Here is a 25,245-nt window from a genome sequence, read left to right as displayed (position 1 = left end):
AACAGCCACTGTCCCGGAGTTTCTCTGCAGTTCCAGCTCTGTGAAGGAACAGCTGGAGGACCCGAGGAGGGTTCTGGACTCGCCCTCTGATCCAGACTCAGACTGGATCCGACTGGACGCAGAGTGCTGATCCTGGACTCTCCTGACCCTGAACCGCTCCACTGACTCCAGACACCCTCCTGAAACCTGCTACAGGATCAGAGGACCGAGATAAAACTGTCACACTCCCTCCGGCGGTCCGGGTCACGTTTTCCCTGGAAAACCCTCCGGAGACGCAGTTCTCCAGCAAGACTCTGGTCTCCTGCTGTTCCGGGTTCTGATGACCAGAGGTCCAGCGTTTGTCGAGGAGGACTTCAACAACGACCGCATCAGGCAGGAGGTCCGAGAGTTCTCAGCACGCTGTGAGGTCACAGGTCAGCGTGCCGGCAGCTGATTGGTCGAGCCAGTTTTGATTCACTTGAAGAACCAAGACTGAAGGGAAAATAAGTTTCCAAGAATTTAAAGCTTCATGTAGATTTTTAATTGTCATTTTTCTGTGTGTACATTTTTATACAAACTGTCCTTTCTGCCTGTTGAGACGACGACAGCCTCGTCTTCAGCGTCGAGCGCCGCTGTCCTGCAGACGAGCGTCACCGATCTGCCGTCAAGGCGCCGTGAAGCCCCGGAACCTGACGTCTCCTTCATGTCCCACCCTCTCGTTTCCCGTCCAGCGTCTCAGCCGTCAGCGTTCCGTCCCCACGTGTCACAATGTCTGAGAGGATTCAGTGAAAATGCCACTTTATGCCTTCTGCTCAAATGTTCTGCCTTTGTCTTGATCTACTGGCTTATTCTGTCAATTCAAATCAGAATGGATGTATGGAGACTCTGTCCTGCTGCTCTGATGGCGCCCGGTGCCGAGGTTCACCAGACGCTCCGTCAGCTCCATACACCGACTTGTCTAATCCGGTGGAGCAACCGGTGGCCGCCGGCCCGCTGAGGGTCAGACTTTCTTTGGTTGAAGGTCACACTGGAGCCAGACTGAGAACTCAGCAGGTCATGTGTGTGTGTGTGTGTGTGTGTGTGGGCGGCTGGGGGCTCAGAACTGGGTCAGGAGGATTAATTTGGCGGCCCGGCCAATGGGAGCTGATGGCAGATTATCGGTGGACCTTCACCTCCAGGACGGCTCGCTCTCACACTCTGCCTCATTTGCATATCTCACTTCTGCAGCAGTCGTCCTGCTTCCTCTCGCTGCCTCCAGCTCTCAGGAGCAGCAAGCCTCCGTCAGTCTCGGTAAATCCAGCGTGTGTGTTCCGTCAGCTGCTGCTACGAGAAGAAAACGTGCAGAACGATGGTTCAGTCCTTTCACACTGGAAGACGAAGTCTTGCCGCTAAACACTCTTTTCTAACAACCTGCAGAGAGCCTGGCTCCAGGGCCCTTCTTCTTCTTCTGTGGTGTCTGAACATGCAAACAGCACGCCGAGAAGTACAAATGCAGGCGAATTGAACAACTTCAAACCCATTCAGAATCACTTCATTCTGGGCTTTTCGCCGCGGTATAAACCGTCACCGTGAAGGCATTTCATTCATACGGGGATGAGTCTCGGCTCGTACCGCCGGCCCTTCGTCTTGCTGTTTTGAGGTTTTGACCGGGTTCCACTCAGAGTTCAGAGAGCGTGGGTGAATCCTGTGGGGTCGGGCGGCGGCTCGCCAACATTAAAACTCGTCCAGGGCGCCGCTCCCTCGTTCCTCGGCGCTGAGAGGAAGCCCAGAGAGCGAGGGGAATGTGTCCGGGTGGAGGGAGGCGCCTCGCTGCCGCATTGTTCGGCTGGAGGAGGGGAAGTGTGTGACCCGGGAGGATGTTCTGTCTGCGAGTTCCTGGAGCCGCTGCGTTCCTCCGAGTCGCGGCGCCGCTGTTAGAACCGACCGGAGGAACCGGAGCGACGGAACACGGCTCACCCCGACCCTCTCTCTTTTCCCCTTCAGGTATCGGCAAGAACGTGATCTGCGACCGGACCGCCACGCCCCTGGATGCCTTTCGAATGATGTCAGCGGCCCAGTACTACCCCAAGCTGCTGAGCATCATGGGAAATGTGCTGCGCTTCCTGCCGGCTTTTGTCCGAATGAAGGAGCTGCTGGAGGAAGGATACGTCGGAGAGCTTCTGGTCTGTGAGGCTCAGGTGAGACCAGGACCGCTCCATGCGGACCCGGGACCCGGGAAAGTCCACTTCCTGAACTCTGATCTGGATCTAACAAGTGAACTCTCGTCCCCTTGAAAGCAGGGATCTGGGTTCTGTTGCCAGCAGACTGTAGTGAGAGTGCAATGCATTTTGGGTAGAAAAACAGACACGGCTAACCTGTCAGCGCTGCAGTACCAGTTCCCCCCACTAGAGGGTGTAGTGAGTCTGTTGAGCTCGGCTTTGCGGAGGTTCTCCTGCGTTGTGTGGTCCTGTACGTTGTGGGGTTCTGTGTCTGGTCCTGAAGGCTGACCCTGTCTGTCCCCGTCCCCGTCCCCGTCCCCGTCCCCGTCCTCGTCCCCGTCCTGCAGGTCCACGGCGGCAGCCTCCTGGGGAAGAAGTACAACTGGAGCTGCGACGACCTGATGGGGGGCGGCGGCCTGCACTCGGTGGGCAGCTACATCATCGACCTGCTGACCTTCCTGACGGGCCAGCGCGCCGCCAAGGTCCACGGCTTCCTCAAGACCTTCGTCAAGCAGACGGACCACATCCGGGGGATCCGCCAGATCACCAGCGACGACTTCTGCACCTTCCAGATGGTTCTGGAAGGAGGCGCCTGCTGCACCGTCACGCTCAACTTCAACGTCCCCGGCGAGTTCCGGCAGGAGGTGATCGTGGTGGGGACGGTCGGCCGGCTGACGGTGACGGGGACGGACCTGTACGGCCAGAAGAACGGCGGCGGCGGCGGTCCGGAGCTGCTGCTGAAAGACGCCACGCCGCTGGAGAAGGCCTCGCTACCGGAGAAGGCCTTCAGCGACATTCCCTCGCCGTACCTCACCGGCACCATCCGCATGGTCCAGGCGGTGCGGCAGGCGTTCCAGGACCAGGACGACCGCCGCACCTGGGACGGCCGTCCCCTCACCATGGCGGCCACCTTCGAGGACTGCCTGTACGCGCTGTGCGTGGTGGACGCCATCAAGAAGTCCAACCAGTGCGGCGAGTGGCAGAACATCGTGGTGATGACGGAGGAGCCGGAGGTCAGCCCCGCCTACCTGATCAGCGAGGCCATGCGGCGCAGCAGGATGTCGCTCTACTGTTAGCGTCCGGCGGACGCCGGTCCTGATCCGGTTTGATCCGGTCCGCCGGGTTCCTGGAAACGCACTGTGACGAACTATCTATTTATTGGGACGTCTTTTGAGTCCGCTGGAGAGAAAAGTGGCGACGTGACGTGGAGACGTATCACCAGATCTGGTCGGTTCGCTTCCAGTGTCCCCATTTCTCAAACGGACACCGAGACCGGCGTCTCCTGGGACTCGCTCTCATGATGCTGGACTCCGAAGGACTCGCTAGTTCTACCAAGTGAATGTTAAACCGATCAAACGGCGGCGGTCTGGCTGCCCTGCGCTTCTGTCCCACTCCACAGGAAATCAATCGATTGGCTGCCGGGGCTTTCCCACCGCGCCGACAACAGCCTCTCGCGGGTGTTTGTAGTGAAACCGTCTACTGAGCATGTGCAGAACCGTCGAGCGTCAGCGTTTTCCCTTCGGACCGCTGAAAACGGCGACTCGTCCTCGAGCGGTCCAACGCCGCTTTAGTCTCCCCTGCTGTGTCCGTGCCGCCAAGTCCATTTATTTATGATTCTGCTTCAGGTTTCAGAGCCGTGCCGGATCCGGGTCCAGACTTTAAATACAGCTGAGAAATCGTGTCAGTGACCCTGACGTCTGGACCGGTCCGGTCCGGTCCGGTCAGGACCTGTTCTCGTCCAGAACCCGTCTGGAGTTCTGCTCCTCCCTTCTTCAGCCACATCCGCCGGAAAACGCCAGTTTAAAGCGACTTTTCCTGATTTCTCGTTTCTCTGAGCAGCAGTGTGAGAAACCGTCTGATCCCTGCTTTTATTTTGAAATACACTTTTTAATTTATTTACCTCCCAGGATTCTTTTGTTCTGTCTCCAATAACAGTTTGTAAATGTAAAAAATTAAACTAAATCCAAAACAAAAGTCTAAAAAAGGACAGTTCACAATATCTTTAACATCTTCAAAAAAAAAGTTACATTTAAGAATAAAAATGAATAAAATGACTAAGCTAGTTTCAATGGATAAATGTAAGAATAAATTCAAAAAATATAATAAAATTGACATTTTCTGATAATTATCAAAGCTCAGCCATAAATGTCGACCTTTGACCTAAATCAACCAGTTTAAGAGTTACAAAATAAAAGTGAAGTAGCAGCTCAAGAACATTTAATCCAAATTTATTTCACTGAATGTCTAAATATCACGGAAATGATTCACTAAATACAGTAAATGGTCATTTTTACTCACATTAATTCAGCTAGTTAGCAGATGGGGGAAACGTTTAGCAGTTAGCTTCAGCTAGCTAACAGATGGCGTTAAGCGTTTGGCAGTTAAACCATTGAAATTTTTTTTTAAAAATCAGGACTAAACGTCAGATTTCCTTATTGGTTTAAAGTTCAGGTAGAAAGATGAAACGCGCCGTTGCTGCGTGAAGCTGGAGTTGAAACATTAGCTTTAGCGTACGCTAGCTAGCGGCTGGAGAGCGTTGACTGGGGAATACTTCAGCTAATAACTCCCGTTTTCTCCAGGAAAACAGAATTATTTCCACCCTGAAGGTGTGTGAGTGCCGGCAGCAGCTGGATGAAGGTCAGAGAGACGTTTTCGTTGGTGGTTTTTTTTTTCCCGAAACAGTTTTAAAAAAGTTCCACCGTTAGCATGATTCAGTCCGACACCTCTGGAGCCAAAAGATTGATTTTCCTGCTGTGCTTGTCCTTTCTGCTGAAATGCTCTTTCCGTAACGACTACTGAAAATGTACAGAAGAAAATATTCTATCGCAGCTGTGTGCGTCTGTCTGCAGAAATAAGAGTCCTGTATGTATTTTATTGTGAAAAACCAGGGAGCTGGACGTGTCGAGGTATTTATTCTGTGTTTTCTTGCCGTTGACGTGTTGCGCGGAATCGACCGAGGCCTTCTGCAGCGTCCGGCCGCCGATTCCACCAGACGCCGGCTGGACGTTTGTCTTTTATTGTGAAAAGCTTTACGATGCAAACTGTTAAAAACCAACACATCCTGCATTTGTCCGCCTCTCTTTATTCGTGTTTGGTCGAGTCTCGTTACAGAACCACAACTTTCTCACTTTAACGTACATCTTAGAGAAGGGGAGATAGACATAAGGCTCGTGGACCAAAACCGGCCCGCAGGAGGCTCCAATCCGGCCAAACCACCAAGTGAATGAGAGCGATTTCAAAGTAAACTGATTTTTTTTCCTTTATATTTAACTCATTTCTTAAGAGTCAGGAACACAACAAGGGGATGTTTCCATGAACGCTGGCTAGCTAGCATTAGCCTCATAGCCATGCTGTCAGTAAAAACACCCATAATGCAACAGTTTTGCTGACATCTCACAGCAGGAGGTTTCAGTAGAGCGGGCTCTCAGGTGAGACTGGAGTCCTGAGTGGTGAAAATCCAGACGTCGTCGTCAGCTGGAGGAAAAGTGTTTCTGGCTCTGTTGTTTTTAGCCGCTCTGAACTGAAGCGTGTTCGATTCCCGTCATGTTCGGACGGTCTGAAGTCCAGCGCAGATAAAGCCAGCGAGCTAACGGCGACTAGCTGTTTGTCCCAAACGCCTTATCAGAGCTGCAGGTAGACTTTCGCCTCTCCCAGAGCCGGGCGCCGCTCGCCGTTCTGCTTCCCACTGATTCATGGTTCGAATCTGTCTGAACAGCACTCCACTGGTGTCGTTCTGTCCGACGCTCGGCCCATATTTCATCTCCATGAAGTCCAGAATGGATGGCTGATGCTGGTTGGTGGATCTGGACGCTGGAAGCTGCAGTGGAGAAGCGGCCCAGAGGCCTCTTGTCTCCCGGTTCGAGTCCCAGAAGAGAGAAGAGGGTCAGACGGTCTGGATCCCGGACGGAGAGTCTCCGTCAGAGGACAGAAGGTTTCTGTCCTGCTGCAGAAGCTTCTGTCTCCTGGAAGACAGAGCTCAGATCCTGGATCCTGCTGCCCCCCGCTGGCTGCTCCCAGAACTGCACCAACATGATTCACCTCTAAAACTCTTCACTGCGATGAAAATCCAGCGTCCAGTCATCACACGAAGGGTTGGAGATTTGAGAGAATTTCAGATTGTTTTCATCAACACTGAAATAAAATTCTGTTTTTTTTTTCTTCTGTTAGAGACAGTTCATTTCTGCTTTTGTTTCAACCTTTTTATCTTCTATATTTTTCCATGTAACCCTCAGTTTTCTTCAGCCCGTCGTAGGAATAAACTTATTTCTTCATTTTAATCTCATTTTCTTTCCACACTGATTTTCAAAGCTGCTCCGACGTCCAGGAGGAAAACAGCCGAAGCAGGAAGAAAGGCTTAACAGAAGACAGAGGAGAAAAGGAAGGAAAAAGGAGTGAAAACGTCTCTGCTGGTGACGAAAGACGGCAGATTCCTGCTTTACTGATGAGTCCAGACTGACGTCAGTTTACAGGAAGCAGGAAGTAGGAAACAGGAAGCAGGAAGTTCACGTTTCCTTCGGTGAAAGAGGAAGAAGTTCTTGTTCTTCAGGTGTTTCATCCTTCACCTCCACAAACACTGCTCCCATCCACGTCAGTCCTCCACCTCTGGCTCCACCCGCTGCACTCCTCCCTCTCTTCCCTTCTTTTTCCTGGTCTGGAGTCGATCAGCTGATCACCTCCTCCTCCTCCACCCTCCCCTCTTCTCTCTCCCCTCCTCTTCCTCCTCCCTCCTCCCTCTTCCTCCTCCTCTCTTTCCTCCTCCTCCTCCTCTCCCACAGCAGCTTCTCTCCTCCAGTCCTCCTCCTCCTCCTCTTCCTCCTCCTCTTCCTCCTCCCTCCTCTTCCTTCTCCTCTTCCTCCTCCTCTTCCTCCTCCCTCCTCTTCCTCCTCCTCCTCCTCTCCAGCAGCAGCTCCTCTCCTCCAGTCCTCCTCCTCCTCCTCCTCCTCTTCCTCCTCTTCCTCCTCCCTCCTCTTCCTCCTCCCTCCTCCTCCTCCTCCTCTTCCTCCTCCCTCCTCTTCCTCCTCCTCCTCCCTCCTCTTCCTCCTCCTCCCTCCTCTTCCTCCTCCCTCCTCTTCCTCCCTCCTCTTCCTCCTCCTCCTCTTCCTCCTCCCTGCTCTTCCTCCTCCTCCTCCTCCTCCTCTCCAGCAGCAGCTCCTCTCCTCCAGTCCTCCTCCTCCTCCTCCCTCCTCTTCCTCCTCCTCCCTCCTCTTCCTCCTCCCTCCTCCTCCTCCCTCCTCTTCCTCCTCCCTCCTCCTCCTCTTCCTCCTCCCTGCTCTTCCTCCTCCTCCCTCCTCCCTCCTCTTCCTCCTCCTCCCTCCTCTTCCTCCTCCCTGCTCTTCCTCCTCCTCCTCCTCCTCCTCTCCAGCAGCAGCTCCTCTCCTCCAGTCCTCCTCCTCCTCCTCCAGACTCGGTCATGGCGGACGCAGCAGAAACCTCCATCAAGGTGGTTTGTCGGTTCCGGCCGCTGAACAGCGCCGAGGTCGCCCGAGGAGACAAGTACATCGTCAAGTTCCAGGGAGACGACTGCGTGGTGATCGCGGTGAGTTCTGCGAGTTCTGCCCGACTGTTCCTCTGCTGTTCCTCTGCTGTTCCTCTGCTGTTCCTCTGCTGTTCCTCTGCTGTTCCTCTCCTGCACCGCTGCAGACTTTGACTCTCGTCCACGTTCTAAAGACGTGTTGAGGTTCTGCTACACGACAGACGGAGCTTAATGTTGGATTTCAGTCAGTTGAAAAGAAGACGGAACGTCACAAGGTCTGGATCAGAGGAACAGCGTCGAGAACCACAAACAGCCCCGAGGTCCTGTAGCAGAAAATACAACAATTCAACACGAACGAGAGGAGAACCCTGCAGAACCGGGCTGACAGGAGACGTTCTGCAGAACCAGACTCAGAAGAGACGTTCTGCTGTTCCAGCTGGGTTTGTCGGGTTCGTTGGGTTCTTTGGGTAGAACGTGAGAACAAACAGCAGAGTTCAGTGAAGCTGCTGCTCTGATAAACCAGGTTCTGGAAGACCGAGGGGGGAACCCCAGTGTCAGTGATTCAGGTTCCGTTTCCACAGGAACCGTTTCAGGTGAGAACACAGAACCTTTATTGTGTCTGTGGTGTCTGCACGGTTCTCCGTGTTCTCCCGGTGTTAGCGTTCTCCGCAGCTCATGAACACACTTTAGAGGCTGAAACTCCATAACTGAAGTCGGTTCTGTGACTTTTGACAGAACGTCTTTAAATGATCTGTGGGATCAACCAGTGTTCTAAACCGGGATCTCAGCTGATCCCCCGCGGCCCCGGCACTTCAACGGGTCCTTTGTTCCCGTTCCAGACGGACTGCGATCCTCTTCTGGGCTCAAACCGGCTCTCAGACCAGTGAATGAACGTTCTGTGGAAGCGGAACCTCCCAGCTGACGTTAGAACCCTCTGTGTCTGGTTCTCCCTCTCAGGGCAAGCCGTACTACTTCGACCGGGTCTTCCAGTCCAGCACCACCCAGGTCCAGTTCTACAACACCGTGGCCCAGAAGATCGTCAGAGGTGAGCCGGGCCGGAACCCGCCACAGAGAACCGCCACAGAGAACCGCCACAGAGAACCGCCACAGAGAACCGTCACAGAGAACATCACAGAGAACCGTCACAGAGAACCGTCACAGAGAACCGTCACAGAGAACCGCCACAGAGAACCGTCACAGAGAACCGTCACAGAGAACGTCACAGAGAACGTCACAGAGAACGTCACAGAGAACCGTCACAGAGAACGTCACAGAGAACCGTCACAGAGAACCGTCACAGAGAACCGTCACAGAGAACCGTCACAGAGAACCGCCACAGAGAACCCGGCTGGAAAACAGTCACCATCAGTGACGTTCCCATAGAAACAGCTGCTCGTCCGGGGCACAGGGAGAACATGGAGTCTCAGTTACTGTGGGGAAATTTTAAATAATATAAATGTATTTTTGAAACCGTCTCTGGATTTTACCAGTAATTCTGACAAATAAAGATTCTTTCACCGATACATCCTGAGAGAACAGAAACAGCTGACGTACAAACAAATCAATGAATGACTGAATAAAAGAATGACAACATAATGATAAAAATAGATGAATAAATGGATGAATAGATAAATAAATCAAGATATAGATGAATAAATATATAACAGATGAATACAGAGATAAAAACATAAATTCCACAGAGTGACTCCTTCTTCCAGAGTTCAGATTAAATCAAGACTTTAGAGTTTCAGATTAAAAAATCCAGAGTAGATGTTAAAAAAAGACAGTTTAGGATTTAAAGAGGCTGTATCCTGCTTCCTCAGCTCGTCCAAACGATAGAAATGTCATTAACATGGTCATAGTTTATTTTTGGCGCGAAGGAAAAGTCATTTTGTGTGAAATAAAAGATTTTCTGGGGCGAATTCTGAAACCCGGAAGAGAAAACGCTCCGTTTCACTGAAGTCCCGCCTCTCCCCCTGTGGACTTTGACTGACAGCTACTTCAACCAATCAGAGCTTCAAAACAAATACGCTAGCTAGCTTTAGCTCTTTAGCTCTAGCTTCTCTACACACAAAGACACACGAAAACGTCTTTTCCTGTGAGAAACTCACCAAGTGCAGACCCTTCAGACCCTCCAGACCCTCCAGACCCTCCAGACCCTCCAGACCCTTCAGACCCTCCAGACCCTTCAGACCCTCCAGACCCTCCAGACCCTCCAGACCCTTCAGACCCTCCAGACCCTCCAGACCCTCCAGACCCTTCAGACCCTCCAGACCCTCCAGACCCTCCAGACCCTCCAGACCCTTCAGACCCTCCAGACCCTCCAGACCCTCCAGACCCTCCAGACCCTCCAGACCCTCCAGACCCTTCAGACCCTCCAGACCCTCCAGACCCTCCAGACCCTTCAGACCCTCCAGACCCTCCAGACCCTCCAGACCCTCCAGACCCTTCAGACCCTCCAGACCCTCCAGACCCTCCAGACCCTCCAGACCCTCCAGACCCTCCAGACCCTTCAGACCCTCCAGACCCTCCAGACCCTCCAGACCCTTCAGACCCTTCAGACCCTCCAGACCCTCCAGACCCTCCAGACCCTTCAGACCCTTCAGACCCTCCAGACCCTCCAGACCCTCCAGACCCTTCAGACCCTTCAGACCCTCCAGACCCTCCAGACCCTCCAGACCCTCCAGACCCTTCAGACCCTTCAGACCCTCCAGACCCTCCAGACCCTCCAGACCCTTCAGACCCTTCAGACCCTCCAGACCCTCCAGACCCTCCAGACCCTTCAGACCCTCCAGACCCTCCAGACCCTTCAGACCCTTCAGACCCTCCAGACCCTCAAGACCCTCCAGACCCTCCAGACCCTTCAGACCCTCCAGACCCTCCAGACCCTCCAGACCCTTCAGACCCTCCAGACCCTTCAGACCCTCCAGACCCTCCAGACCCTCCAGACCCTCCAGACCCTTCAGACCCTCCAGACCCTCCAGACCCTCCAGACCCTTCAGACCCTCCAGACCCTCCAGACCCTTCAGACCCTCCAGACCCTCCAGACCCTTCAGACCCTCCAGACCCTTCAGACCCTCCAGACCCTCCAGACCCTCCAGACCCTTCAGACCCTCCAGACCCTCCAGACCCTTCAGACCCTTCAGACCCTCCAGACCCTCCAGACCCTTCAGACCCTTCAGACCCTCCAGACCCTTCAGACCCTTCAGACCCTTCAGACCCTCCAGACCCTTCAGACCCTCCAGACCCTCCAGACCCTCCAGACCCTCCAGACCCTCCAGACCCTCCAGACCCTTCAGACCCTTCAGACCCTCCAGACCCTTCAGACCCTCCAGACCCTCCAGACCCTCCAGACCCTCCAGACCCTTCAGACCCTCCAGACCCTCCAGACCCTTCAGACCCTCCAGACCCTCCAGACCCTCCAGACCCTCCAGACCCTTCAGACCCTTCAGACCCTCCAGACCCTCCAGACCCTCCAGACCCTTCAGACCCTCCAGACCCTTCAGACCCTTCAGACCCTCCAGACCCTCCAGACCCTCCAGACCCTTCAGACCCTCCAGACCCTCCAGACCCTTCAGACCCTTCAGACCCTCCAGACCCTCCAGACCCTCCAGACCCTTCAGACCCTCCAGACCCTTCAGACCCTTCAGACCCTCCAGACCCTTCAGACCCTCCAGACCCTCCAGACCCTCCAGACCCTCCAGACCCTTCAGACCCTCCAGACCCTCCAGACCCTTCAGACCCTCCAGACCCTCCAGACCCTCCAGACCCTCCAGACCCTCCAGACCCTTCAGACCCTCCAGACCCTCCAGACCCTTCAGACCCTTCAGACCCTCCAGACCCTCCAGACCCTCCAGACCCTTCAGACCCTTCAGACCCTCCAGACCCTCCAGACCCTTCAGACCCTTCAGACCCTCCAGACCCTCCAGACCCTCCAGACCCTTCAGACCCTCCAGACCCTCCAGACCCTCCAGACCCTTCAGACCCTCCAGACCCTCCAGACCCTCCAGACTCTTGCTCTTGCTTGACTGTTGCTTTCAGACGATGGTTAAAGTTTATCTCTGTAATCAGAGTTAGAAAAAAGCAGCAACACTGACTGCCGAGGGCCTGGGGGGGGGGGGGGGGGGGGGGGGGGGGCTCAGGGGAGCCATCTTCACCGTGTGACGTGAACGTGGGAAACAGAGCGTCGGTGGGAGGGGCTGCCTCTCTGAGCAGCAGGAACACCAGGAAAGCTCAAACACTCAGGCAGGAAGGAAAAAAACGCTTTGGGGAGTTTTAGGTGAGAACAGAACTAGAACAAGGTTAAAACATACAGAAAGTGAATTTTGCCTGATCCAGCCCCTTTAAAGGGACGTCTTCACCAATCATCTGACCAGTCACAGACAGCCTGTCCCCCAGCCTGTCCCCCAGCCTGTCCCCCAGCCTGTCCTCCAGCCTGTCCCCCAGCCTGTCCCCCAGCCTGTCCTCCAGCCTGTCCCCCAGCCTGTCCCCCAGCCTGTCCCCCAGCCTGTCCTCCAGCCTGTCCCCCAGCCTGTCCCCCAGCCTGTCCCCCAGCCTGTCCTCCAGCCTGTCCTCTAGACTGTCCTCCAGCCTGTCCCCCAGCCTGTCCCCCAACCTGTCCTCCAGCCTGTCCTCTAGACTGTCCTCCAGCCTGTCCCCCAGCCTGTCCCCCAGCCTGTCCTCCAGCCTGTCCTCTAGACTGTCCTCCAGCCTGTCCCCCAGCCTGTCCTCCAGCCTGTCCCCCAGCCTGTCCCCCAGCCTGTCCTCCAGCCTGTCCTCTAGACTGTCCTCCAGCCTGTCCCCCAGCCTGTCCCCCAGCCTGTCCCCCAGCCTGTCCCCCAGCCTGTCCCCCAGCCTGTCCTCCAGCCTGTCCTCCAGCCTGTCCTCCAGCCTGTCCTCCAGCCTGTCCTCCAGCCTGTCCCCCAGCCTGTCCCCCAGCCTGTCCCCCAGCCTGTCCCCAGTCCCACCCAATGACAAACCTGATTGACGTCTACAGACGTCAGTGGCAGCCAGTGGGTCAGTCGTGAAGCTCCTGTTTACCGGAGGACAGGTCCACTGCTCCATCGACGCCGGCTCCACCCAACAGCGTTAGCTACACGTTAGCATTAGCTTGTCCATGGATTAGCGTCCTGTGATGTTAGCTCACTTCTCTGCCTCCATTAGGGTCATGACAGTGACACTGATAGTTTAGAGCATCTTCCTCCTCCGAACTTCAGCTATAGAGACTCACATGGTGCTAGCAGCTAGCAGCTAGCGTCTCAGTGCAGACTCAGTGTCCGCTGTCCTCAGATGTCCTGGACGGGTACAACGGGACCATCTTCACCTACGGCCAGACGTCCTCGGGAAAGACGCACACCATGGAGGTAAAGTCAACGTCCGCTGGGACAGGTGGAGCGTGAAGCTAGCTGGAGTTCTGTCCTCAACCGCGTCCCCGTCCCCGTCCCCCGTCCCCCAGGGGAACCTCCACGACCCGGACATGATGGGCATCATCCCCCGGATCGTCCAGGACATCTTCAACTACATCTACTCCATGGACGAGAACCTGGAGTTCCACATCAAGGCACGTGAGCGCTCGTCCGCTCAGACATGCCCAGCGTCCACAGTCTCAGTGTCCACAGTCTCAGCGTCCACAGTCTCACGCCGACCCTCTGCTCCACAGGTGTCTTATTTTGAAATCTATCTGGAAAAAATCAAGGACTTGTTGGACGGTACGTGGGAATCGTCTCTCTTCGAAACAAACCGCGGCGTCTCTAACTTGATCTTTCCTCCACAGTGTCGAAGACCAACCTGTCCGTCCACGAGGACAAGAACCGGGTTCCGTACGTCAAGGTGAGAGGTCAGGGTGAGAGGTCAGGGTGAGAGGTCAAGGTGAGTGGTCAGGGTGAGAGGTCAGGGTGAGAGGTCAGGGTGAGAGGTCAAGGCGAAGCCGCAAAGCTCGACGGGTCGGACGTGACCCGGCGGCTCCGCCGGAGTCGCTCCTGATTCCAAACACAGCTTCCTTTGTGTGTGTGTGTGTGTGTGTGTGTGTGTGTGTGTGTGTGTGTGTGTGTGTGTGTGTGTCCTCAGGGGTGTACCGAGCGCTTCGTCTGCAGTCCCGAAGAGGTCATGGACGCCATCGACGAGGGCAAAAACAGCCGACACGTGGCCTTCACAAGTGAGCTAATTCAGTTCCTCGTCACATGTTCTCCGCCTCGGCCGGCCGCCTGACTGCGGCCGCGGAACGCAGAACCCAAGGGAGACCGCAGAACGCCAAGGCGCCGCGGAACGCCGAGGCGCCGCGGAACGCTGAAGCGTTGGCTTCAGTCGGCGTTACGTGAGGATGGCGCCTCGGTGGTCTTTGACCTTGGTGGTCGGTGGTCTTTTGAGTCGCCAGAAGCCGTTCTGGACCATTCCGGGGCGTCCTGGGCCGCCCTGGGCCGTCTTGGGCCATCCTGGGCCGTCCCGGGCTGTCCGGGTTCAGGGCCGTCCTGGTCCGTCGTGGTTCTGGGTCGTCCCGGGCCGTCCAGGGCCGTCTTGGGCTGTTCTGGTCCGTCCTGGTTCTGGGCCGTCGTGGCCTGCTCTGGCCCGTCCCGGGCTGTCTCGGTCCTAGCCCGTTCCGGTCCTGGCTCATCCCAGTCCTGGCTCGTCCTGGTCCCGGCCATCCCGGTCCCGGCCGTCCCGGTCCCGGCCGTCCCGGTCCGGCCGTCCCGGTCCGGCCGTCCCGGTCCCGGCTGTCTCGTTCCCGGCCGTCCCGGTCCCGGCTGTCTCGTTCCTGGCTGTCTCGTTCCTGGCTCGTCCCGGTCCCGGCCGTCCCGGTCCGGCCATCCCGGTCCCGGTCCGGGCCTCGGTCAGGCTGGGGCGGCGGTGCAGGCGGCGGTGCAGGCGGCGGTGCAGGCGGCGGTGCAGGCGGCGGTGCAGGCGGCTGAACGGCGTTGTGTTGCAGACATGAACGAGCACAGCTCCCGCAGCCACAGCATCTTCCTCATCAACATCAAGCAGGAGAACAGCCAGACGGAGCAGAAGCTCAGCGGGAAGCTCTACCTGGTCGACCTGGCCGGCAGCGAGAAGGTACGCCGCCGCTTCCCGTCCCCGCCGGAGCCCGGCGGAGCGGGGACGCCGGTGAACCGCGTTCCGTCTTCCAGGTCGGCAAAACCGGGGCCGAAGGGACGGTGCTGGACGAGGCCAAGATGATCAACAAGTCGCTGTCCGCCCTGGGGAACGTCATCTCGGCGCTGGCCGAGGGCTCGGTGAGGAACCCGGAGCCGCGAGGCCGAAACCGGCCCAGAACCGCAGTCGGTGAGGCTCCATGTTCTCCCTGTGCTCCAGACCTACGTTCCGTACCGGGACAGCAAGATGACCCGGATCCTGCAGGACTCTCTGGGGGGGAACTGCCGCACCACCATGGTCATCTGCTGCTCGCCGTCCTCCTTCAACGACGCCGAGACCCGGTCCACGCTGCTGTTCGGGCAGAGGTACACACACACACCCACACACACACACACACACACACACACACACACACCCACACCCACACACACACACACACACACACACTAAGCCTTCTACCTTCAGAATGGAACTTCGTTAATGAAACTTAAAAGCAGAACGGTGAAAAAGCAGATTTAGCCGTTTTAAGCTAATTTAGCCATTTTAGCTTTTTTGTCCCTCTAAACAAATTTAGCACCTTTAACCCTTCAGACATTTTACTAGTTTTATCAGTTTACTGAGTTCAGCCATTAAGAAAATAAAAATTTAGCTGTTTTGACCGTTTTAGTAAATTGAGCTTGTTTTTTTAAACCTGTATTTCGACTGTGGCTGTTTTCGCAATTTTAGTTGTTTTTCCAGTTTCGCAAGTTAAGTTTAGGCAAATTTACCAATTTCAGCCATTTAATAAAAATAAACAAATTTAGTCATTGAGCGCCTTTTCATCCATGTAGCCACTGTCGCTGAGTTAGCATTTAGCTATTTTAATTGTTTTATTAATTCACCGATTTTTTCTGTTTTCTGTTTCTGCCATTTCAGCAAATGGAGCCATTTATATGTTTTTCCTGTTGAAGCTCTTCAGACATTCTGTTTCATCTTTTAGAAAGTTTATTGATTTTGTCCGTTTTCATGCGTTCCTTCCTGACGTTCTGATGGGAACACTTCAGGCACAAAGTTTTGGACTTTTGCTTCATTCTCTGTGTTTCTTGAGGAAGGTTCTGCTGTTCGTTCCTACTGAACCAATACATTCACCTAAACGTTGGAGGGAACCTGCAGGGTCTTCACGGGGTCTACGTCTGTGTGACGGCCTCTCAGACAGGAGGTTCTCCGCGGTGAACTCGCTGTAATACCGCGTTCTGGGGTTCCTGTCCTCCGCAGAGCCAAGACGGTGAAGAACAACGTGTCGCTGAACGTGGAGCTGACGGCCGAGCAGTGGAAGAAGAAGTGGGAGAAGGAGAAGGACAAGAACAAGACGCTGAAGAACACGGTGACGTGGCTGGAGGCCGAGCTGAACCGCTGGAGGAACGGTGAGCAGAACGTCTGGCGGTTCACAGGGGAACAGTTCTGTTCTCGCTGAGTCACACTGGAAGCTAATTTTAACCCGACTTCAGAAAGAAGCCTTTGTTCCCCGTGAAGCAGCGAGAAGAAGACCGGGACTGAAAAACACGCCACAGCGCCCGAACTCCTCCAGCCATCATGCGCCTCTTTGCCGCCCCCTGCAGGAGAACACGTGCCGGTGGAGGAGCGCTTCGACAAGGAGAAGGCCTCGGCCGAGGTCCAGGCTCTGGACGGAGCGCCCGGCGACAAGCCGGCGCCCAAACCCGAGCTGAGCGGCCTGCCGGGCGTCACCCTGACCCCGGTGGACCAGGGGAAGTACGGCGAGGAGATGAGCAAACTCTACAAGGAGCTGGACGACAAGGTGACCTGGCCGGCGGCGAGCACGCGGCCGGCAGCGAGCACGCGGCCGGCGGCGGACTCGCTCACGGTGCTCTTTGTTTTTTCATCAGTTTAACCGATTCAATGAGAGGCGGAAGTCACCGAGTCTCCACCGCCGTCTTCAGAATCAGGACACATAACTCTTACTGCTGAACTGGTTTTATATCGTTCCTTTTGAACCAATCAGTCAGTCAGTCAGTCCTTCAGCCAGCCAGTCGGTCAGTCAGTCAGTCAGGCAGTCAGTCCTACAGTCAGTCAGTCAGTCAGTCAGTCAGTCAGTCCTACAGTCGGTCGGTCGGTCGGTCGGTCGGTCGGTCGGTCGGTCGGTCGGTCGGTCGGTCGGTCGGTCGGTCAGTCATGTAAGAACCATCCTCTGTGTTGAAGGTTCAGAGGAAGACTCACTGACAGCCCCGGTGGTGTAACGCCAGCGTCAGCCAGCAGGTGGCAGCAGCTTCTGTTCACTGATGGGGATTAAAAGCTGAGTTTCTTCCTCCAGGATGAAGAGATCAACCAGCAGTCTCAGATGGTGGAGCAGCTCAAGCAGCAGATGTTGGACCAGGAGGAGGTGGTGCTGACCCCTGACCCCAGGTTCTCCCCTCATCCACCCTGCCGTCCGGCTGAACTCCGCCTCCCTCTTCTTCTTCTTCTCCTCCGGCAGCTCTTGAACTCGTCGCGCCGCGACCACGACACCCTGCAGAAGGAGCTGAACCGGCTGCTGGCGGAGAACGAGGCGTCCAAGGAGGAGGTGAAGGAGGTGCTGCAGGCGCTGGAGGAGCTGGCCGTCAACTACGACCAGAAGAGCCAGGAGGTGGAGGACAAGACGCGGCAGTTCGAGGCGCTCAGCGAGGAGCTCAACGAGAAATCGGTGAGGCGGCGTCGGAAGTCCGCGTTCCGCCGGGTCCGGGCTCGGCCCTGAACCCGGTCCCGTCCGCCCCCTCCAGAGCTCGCTGGCCTCCATCGACTCGGAGCTCCAGAAGCTGAAGGAGATGACCAACCACCAGAAGAAGAGGGTCACCGAGATGATGTCCTCCCTGCTCAAGGACCTGGCCGAGATCGGCCTGGCGGTCGGGAGCAACGACATCAAGGTGACGCGTCGCCCGGAGCCCGCTTCCGCAAGGCGGCGTCCGGAACGAGCGCTGAACCGCGGCCTCCTCTCAGCAGCAGGACGGCAGCGGCCTGATCGACGAGGACTTCACCGCGGCCCGGCTCTACATCAGCAAGATGAAGTCCGAGGTCAAGACCCTGGTGAAGCGCAGCAAGGGCCTGGAGGCGGCGCAGGCCGACGGCAGCCGGCGGCTGGACGACACGCAGCGCGAGCTGACCGCCTGCCAGCTGCGCATCTCCCAGGTAACCGCCACACACCGTGTGGACGGTGAGGACAGTGTGGACAGTGAGGACGGTGAGGACAGTGAGGACAGTGAGGACAGTGTGGACAGTGAGGACAGTGAGGACAGTGAGGACAGTGAGGACAGTGCGGACAGTGAGGACGGTGAGGACAGTGTGGACGGTGAGGACAGTGAGGACAGTGAGGACAGTGTGGACAGTGAGGACAGTGAGGACGGTGTGGACAGTGAGGACAGTGAGGACAGTGAGGACAGTGTGGACAGTGAGGACAGTCAGGACAGTGAGGACAGTGTGGACAGTGAGGACAGTGAGGACTATGAGGACGGTGAGGACGGTGAGGACAGTGAGGACGGTGAGGACGGTGAGGACGGTGAGGACGGTGTGGACAGTGAGGACAGTGAGGACGGTGAGGACGGTGAGGACGGTGAGGACGGTGAGGACAGTGAGGACAGTGTGGACAGTGAGGACGGTGTGGACAGTGAGGACGGTGAGGACAGTGAGGACAGTGAGGACGGTGAGGACAGTGAGGACAGTGCGGACAGTGCGGACAGTGAGGACAGTGAGGACAGTGAGGACAGTGTGGACAGTGAGGACAGTGAGGACAGTGAGGACGGTGAGGACAGTGAGGACAGTGAGGACAGTGAGGACAGTGAGGACGGTGAGGACAGTGAGGACAGTGAGGACGGTGAGGACAGTGAGGACAGTGAGGACAGTGAGGACAGTGAGGACGGTGAGGACGGTGAGGACGGTGAGGACAGTGAGGACAGTGAGGACAGTGAGGACAGTGAGGACAGTGAGGACGGTGAGGACAGTGAGGACAGTGAGGACAGTGAGGACAGTGATTTCCCTGAACGGTGAAGATGTGATGAGATTCTCTCGCTCAGTTTGAAGCCAAGATCAAGTCGCTGACGGAGAACGTGCAGAACGCCGAGCAGAAGAAGCGGCAGCTGGAGGAGAACCTGGACTCGCTCAATGAGGAGATCGTGAGGATCCGGGCTCAAGGTGAGAACCGGGGACGGACCGCGGACGGACCGCGGCCTCACTGTGGGTCTAACACGGCTCTGCTGGTTTTCACTGTGTGGCTCCGCTAACCTGGACACGACGTCCTCCCGACAGAAAGAGTGAACACGATGGAGAAGGACAGCGAGATCCAGTCCGCCAACGAAGTCAAGGTACTGAAAACTCAGTTCAACTTCATTTCTGCAGAACCAGAGTCAGAGGAGACTTCCTGCAGACCCAGACTCAGAGGAGACTTCCTGCAGACCCAGACCCAGAGGAGACTTCCTGCAGACCCAGACCCAGAGGAGACTTCCTGCAGACCCAGACCCAGAGGAGACTTCCTGCAGAACCAGACCCAGAGGAGACTTCCTGCAGAACCAGACCCAGAGGAGACTTCCTGCAGACCCAGACCCAGAGGAGACTTCCTGCAGAACCAGACCCAGAGGAGACTTCCTGCAGAACCAGACCCAGAGGAGACTTCCTGCAGACCCAGACCCAGAGGAGACTTCCTGCAGAACCAGACCCAGAGGAGACTTCCTGCAGACCCAGACCCAGAGGAGACTTCCTGCAGAACCAGACCCAGAGGAGACTTCCTGCAGACCCAGACCCAGAGGAGACTTCCTGCAGAACCAGACCCAGAGGAGACTTCCTGCAGACCCAGACCCAGAGGAGACTTCCTGCAGAACCAGACCCAGAGGAAAGGGTTGATCTAAAAAACGGGCCTGTAGAAAGAAACAGGGTCAGTCCAGGGAGGAGCGCTGGATGTCTTGAGACGGACGTACGAAGACACTCTGGCAACAGGATGACGAGGGAGCAGAGTTTCTGTCAACCGGGGAGGTGGAGACACAGGTGGAGCAGATCAGGGAGGAGACAGGCCGTCACTGAGGGAAGACTGACAGGACCAGGGACAAGAGCCACCTGAAACAGAGACGAGACGTGAGCTTCCTGTTAAACAGGAAGTGACAGAAACAGACCAGGCGGGTCAAGATGAAATGAGGATGAGTTGTTTCCTGGTGGATGTTGGTTGTTTCCTGGTGGATCTTGGTTGTTTCCTGGTGGATGATGGTTGTTTCCTGGTGGATCTTGGTTGTTTCCTGGTGGATCTTGGTTGTTTCCTGGTGGATGATGGTTGTTTTCTGGTGGATGATGGTTGTTTTCTGGTGGATCTTGGTTGTTTCCTGGTGGATCTTGGTTGTTTCCTGGTGGATCTTGGTTGTTTCCTGGTGGATGATGGTTGTTTCCTGGTGGATCTTGGTTGTTTCCTGGTGGATGATGGTTGTTTCCTGGTGGATCTTGGTTGTTTTCTGGTGGATGATGGTTGTTTTCTGGTGGATGATGGTGTTTTCTGGTGGATGATGGTCTTAACGGTCGGAGTCTCTCTGGTCTCCTTCGCCCAGGAAGCCGTGGAGAAACAGATCCTGTCCCACCGAGAGGCCCACCAGAAGCAGATCAGCAGCCTGAGAGACGAGCTGGACAACAAGGAGAAGGCCATCACCGAGCTGCAGGAGTAAGTCCCCTCCGCCCCCTCCGCCTCCTCCCCCTCCTCCGCCTCCTCCACCCTCACCCCGTCCCTCTGCAGTCTGAACCAGAAGGTGGTCCTGGAGCAGGAGACGCTGCGACTGGAGCACGAGAAGCTGCGAGCCGCCGAGCAGGAGAAGAGCCGCCAGCTGCAGGAGCTCACGTAAGGCCTCACACTGCTCCGCCCGGCCTGCCGCCTCCGCCCGGCCTGCCGCCTCCGCCCGCCCTGAGTAACGCTGCTGTCCCGCTGCAGGGCCATGCAGGACCGCAGGGAGCAGGCCCGCCAGGACCTGAAGGGCCTGGAGGAGACCGTGGTCAGTACCGCCAGCGGGGCTTCAGTCCGGTCTGAGGGTGGAGGTCCAACGCCACCAGCGACGAACGCCGGGGTTTAGAGAGTTTAGCCGCCTTTCAGCTGCTTCATGTTGAATCCATAGATTGTAAATAAATGGACAGAGCTTTCGCGACGTCACCCACAGCGTTCCCCACCGCCGTTCTGCCGACTCCAGCCAGTCCAGCAGGACGTGTCCATATTGAACATTTGAAACCAGATGTAATGTGATTGGTCCAGGCTGTCACGTGACCGCATCACGTGGACAGAGGAGGAGCTGTGATTGGGTGATTTATGCAAAATTTAACTCTTAACTTAAAGTCAGCAGATGATTTAAGTGAAAACCAGAGTCTGGTGAAGCAGCAGGTTGTAGAAACTAGAGACAGAGACCAGAATCTGTCCTGAAACCGGGCGCTTTATATGTTTATTTGCACTCTGAAAGTCACCATTTTCCAATAGGTTTCAATGAGACCGGGGCTCTTTTTGAAACCAGCATCATCGCCCCCTGCTGGAATTTTCCCGGAATTGCAGCTTTTTGCACTCCCGCATTATCTTCATGTTTTATGAGCGGAGGCTGGCGCTTGGTTGAATCAGAAGCTCCACCTCAGATAGATCCCTCCGGAGTTCCAACAGTTTCTGAATCACGTCGAGCGGACTGAGGCCGCTGAAGTTACAGAATGACCCCTTCGTTTCTCTATCCTCAGTTCTGAACCGAAGTAACGTGATCCGGTCCCCCAGGTCTAGAACCGTGAAGTAAACCCGTCTCCGTATGAACCCCTGCCTCGGCAGAAGGAGGAGGAGATGCTTGACCCGGTTCACTTGACCCTCTGAGCTGTTTCCTCTGCTGCCTCCAGGCCCGGGAGCTGCAGACCCTCCACAGCCTGCGGAGGCTGTTCGTCCAGGACCTGGCCACCAGGGTCAAAAAGGTGAGACGGGCGGAGTTCTCCACCCGGCAGGTCCGTCTGCTCCCGTCGCTCACAGGTTTACCTGGAACCGGCCGACTCGGCCATGAGCGCAGCATGTGATCCTGGAGAGGGGGAGGCTGTAGATCAGGTGGAGGTTTGAGGGTTCCTGGGTCCGGGGCCCGGTTCCAGCTCTTCTCTGTTTGCAGAACTCTCAGCTGGATTCGGACGAGGCCGACGGCAGCGCCGCGCAGAAACGAAAGATCTGCTTCCTGGAGAGCAACCTGGAGGAGCTGACCAAGGTCCACAAGCAGGTGAGAGCTCGACGCCGTCCCCGCGCCGTCTGCCGCATCTGCCGTTAGCGTGCTAGCTGACCGCGCGGCGCCGCCCGCAGCTCGTCCGGGACAACGCCGACCTCCGCTGCGAGATCCCCAAACTGGAGAAGCGTCTCCGGGCCACGGCGGAGCGGGTCAAAGCCCTGGAGACCGCCCTGAAGGAGGCCAAGGAGAACGCCGCCCGCGACCGCAAGCGCTACCAGCAGGAGGTGGACCGCATCAAGGACGCCGCCATCAAGCCCAAGAACATGGGCCGGAGAGGCTCCGCCCAGATCGGTAGGAGCTGCGGACGGGATGGAGGCTCAGGTTCAGACATCAGGTTGAGACGGAAGGCGAGCGCCGGACGGTCAGACTTCCTGCTTCTCCGCCATTGGGCTAATGGTTGGAAATTTAAAAAAAAGGTCAACTCGCCCAATCAGAATCTTCAGACTAGTAACCAGGAAGTGTTCTCAGTCCAAACGAAACTCCTCTCATCCAGATGGAACCACCGCAGGAAGTTTATTCGACTTTTAGTTTTTAATTAATAATCAGGTCAAGAGACTGAAACACAAAACGTTTCTTTTCGTCAGTCTTTGAACCTAAATGACTCACAGTCACAAATCTGCGCCACAATGCTCCAAAATAACCACCGAGGTGAGCCGAGAATCATGGGAGAATGATGACATTGTTCAAAATGGCCGCCCCCGTGGATCTCCCATGAATCTCTGCTCAATTCCATTGTTTTCAGTTTGAGCTGAGATTCAGACGCTGCTGGTCCAGATCTGCTTTAGCACCAGCTCATGTCCTGCAATGCTAACTGAACTGTTAGCATTAGCGTTAGCGTTTCTGTTTCTGCACGACCCCACTCTGACTTTGATTGACTTTTCTTGAAAGTCCTTCTGTTGTTTTCTGTTCTGCCTCGTTCCTAAACCTGGTAAACCTCATCCTGACTGACCACTTCTTGATATCCGTTGATTCTGGTGCTAGCTAGGAGCGCTATGTCCAACGGGCGTCAGGTCTTTAGGTAGCTCTAAAATTCTAACGAAGGCAGGTTTGTTTCAGTCAGAAGTTTGTCAGCTTAGCTGAGCTTAGCGTACATGAGCCGATACTGAGAGTGGTTCTGCTGTTGTGTGTCCAAACCCAGCCAAGCCCATCCGGCCCGGCCAGCTCCCCGGCGCCCCCATCAGCCTCGGCGTCAACCGCTCCAACCTCATCCAGAACAACCAGCACTGAGGCGCGAGAAGAAGAGCGCCGCCGCCCCTGACTCACAGCGACGCCCACGTTCCCGACTGACGCTCCCGTTTCTGTTCCTGATCCAGATCCAACGCCTTGGAACCCGGCCAAGACCGGGACCTGGTCTAAATGTGTCCATAGTGTAAATCCAGCCGAGCACCATCCCCAGCTTCAGAGCGTTATGCTTTACAAATCTATCACCACCCCACATGTCCTCTGCCCCCTAGTGGCTGCTGTCAGAACAGCATGTAGCCTGGAGACAGTGCTGCCACCAGCTGTCAGCGCCCGGTACTACAGCCACTGAAACAGAACACTGAAGCTCAGATCAGATCGTTTTCCTTCCTCACATGAGCTGATAGACGCGATTATTTATGATAGTGAGGATTAGCCTGTTAGCTTTAGGATTAGCTTATTAGCTTGTAGCTCTTTGCTTCACTTTTAAATAACAGAAACTTGCTGATTCAGCTGATTGAAGAATCATCATGATTGAAGAAAAATAGTTTTAAACCGTTTCACCTGCAGAAAAAACTGTTTTTCAGGAATTAAATTCACAGAAATAATCAGTTCAGCAGATTAAATCTGCAGAAAGCGTCCAAACAAAGAGCATTTTTCAGTGATCTCAGCGGTTTGCACTGTTTTCACAAGTTCATTTATTTTAAAAGTTTTACTTCTTACCATGTTATTGTGGCACACAGAGGTGGTTCTCACCCTGAGGTTCAGGACCCCGTGTCGGGACCACAGCGATGCGGTGCGGGGTCGAGCCTCTGCCTGACCTCTGAACCCACCTCGGGCTTCATTTATTACAATAATTGAATGTTTTGGGTTTCCTGCTGTTTCCTGTCCGCCTGCACAATAAGATGAATTAAACCGACTGTGAAAAACTCCCGTTGTGATTTTCATTTCCAGTCTGAGACCAGTCTGATCCAGAGCTGACGACCAGAGGAATGTTGTCTCTGTCCCGATGGGACAGTTCCACGCTCACACCAGCAGGCGGCGCCTGTTCTCCCGTCTGTAACGATAAATCAGCGTCTGCTGCTTTTACTCTGAAAATCTGTTTGTCTGGAGGCTGCAGCTCCAGATGAAGATCATCTGAACACTGAATCATTCATGATGCTGCTGGCGGGTGGGACTGCCTGGGAGGGGGGGGGAGGGGTGGGGGTGGGGGGGGGGGGGGGTGGAGGAGGGGTGGAGGGGGGTTGTCTGTTGGTCTCTCCCGGGTTAATTACGTCGTTGCAGGCTGACTGTCTGCTTCTGGAATCATCTGAGAGTGAGACTAATATGACAGCTTCAGACCGTCGGGGGTCCGCGGACCTCAGGTTGACCAGCAAGGTGTGTGTGTGTGTGTGTGTGTGTGTGTGTGTGTGTGTGTGTGTGTGTGTGTGTGTGTGTGTGTGTGTGTGTGTGTGTGTGTGCGCGCGCGCGCGCGCGCGTGTGTGTGCAAAGTGGATCAAGTTGGACGGAAACACAAAGCGTGATCCAGTGCTTCAAAATAAAAGCCTTTATTTAGTGACACGTTTCCACATTAAGTTTGAGTCTCTTCTGCCTGGGGGTTTATTCACTGTAGGTTCGTTAACAGGTGTGTGTGAGATCTGGGAGGAGGAGATCCGGGTCATATCTGGTCCAGCTGATCAGCCACCAATGCTGATATGTCTGGCATCTCAGAGGCTCGTCCTGTAAGCAACGCTTGTAGACAAAACTAGACTTAAACGGTGAATTCGAACAGTCTTTCTGCAAACACCAGTATGGCGATCAAAGACTCTTCATATCGACTCACGTTTCTTTTTTCAGATACCACAAAATGCGTCCCTGTTGATTATGATTATTTCCAACACTGCTGCCATCACTGATGGTGCTATGTCAGATTTGTCTCTATTTAGAAACGTAATCTTCTTTTATTTTCCAACAATAACTGCTTAAAATGTATTTATTGTTATATTATACTACAGAACAGTCTGGATTATGATTAGAGAGAGTACAGCGTTACTTCAGTAATCCCAAACTGGGAAATTCTGAATGATGGATGATTATCATGATTACTGCTATTGAATCATTTTCCGTT

General features: G+C 55.3%; 2 protein-coding genes across 2 annotated transcripts in view; both read left to right on the top strand.

Moving 5' to 3' along the window:
* gfod1 (glucose-fructose oxidoreductase domain containing 1) overlaps positions 1 to 5,243 on the top strand; it is a 19,100-nt gene extending 13,857 nt beyond the window's left edge. The window contains exons 2-3 of the mRNA XM_030087751.1: positions 1,963 to 2,156; positions 2,525 to 5,243. Coding sequence (XP_029943611.1) covers positions 1,963 to 2,156; positions 2,525 to 3,253 — 923 coding nt within the window. The 3' untranslated portion in view covers positions 3,254 to 5,243. The remainder of the gene's footprint in view (positions 1 to 1,962; positions 2,157 to 2,524) is intronic.
* A 2,344-nt stretch (positions 5,244 to 7,587) lies between these two features.
* On the top strand, positions 7,588 to 23,696 carry LOC115385669 (kinesin-1 heavy chain-like). Its single transcript, XM_030087745.1, has 25 exons — positions 7,588 to 7,713; positions 8,608 to 8,695; positions 12,940 to 13,013; positions 13,106 to 13,210; positions 13,310 to 13,358; positions 13,424 to 13,479; positions 13,717 to 13,804; positions 14,573 to 14,697; positions 14,772 to 14,876; positions 14,956 to 15,101; positions 15,991 to 16,139; positions 16,335 to 16,531; positions 17,045 to 17,113; positions 17,207 to 17,413; positions 17,490 to 17,633; positions 17,710 to 17,895; positions 18,777 to 18,894; positions 19,009 to 19,064; positions 20,289 to 20,398; positions 20,471 to 20,572; positions 20,663 to 20,723; positions 21,592 to 21,663; positions 21,849 to 21,953; positions 22,034 to 22,250; positions 23,098 to 23,696. Exons 1-25 carry the CDS (start codon positions 7,588 to 7,590, stop codon positions 23,184 to 23,186), a joined length of 2,844 nt encoding a protein of 947 aa, XP_029943605.1. The 3' UTR covers positions 23,187 to 23,696.
* Positions 23,697 to 25,245: the final 1,549 nt, after the last annotated feature.

Source organism: Salarias fasciatus, unplaced genomic scaffold (assembly GCF_902148845.1).
Source record: "Salarias fasciatus unplaced genomic scaffold, fSalaFa1.1, whole genome shotgun sequence".
NCBI lineage: Eukaryota > Metazoa > Chordata > Actinopteri > Blenniiformes > Blenniidae > Salarias > Salarias fasciatus.
This window is presented reverse-complemented; position numbering and strand designations above follow the sequence as displayed.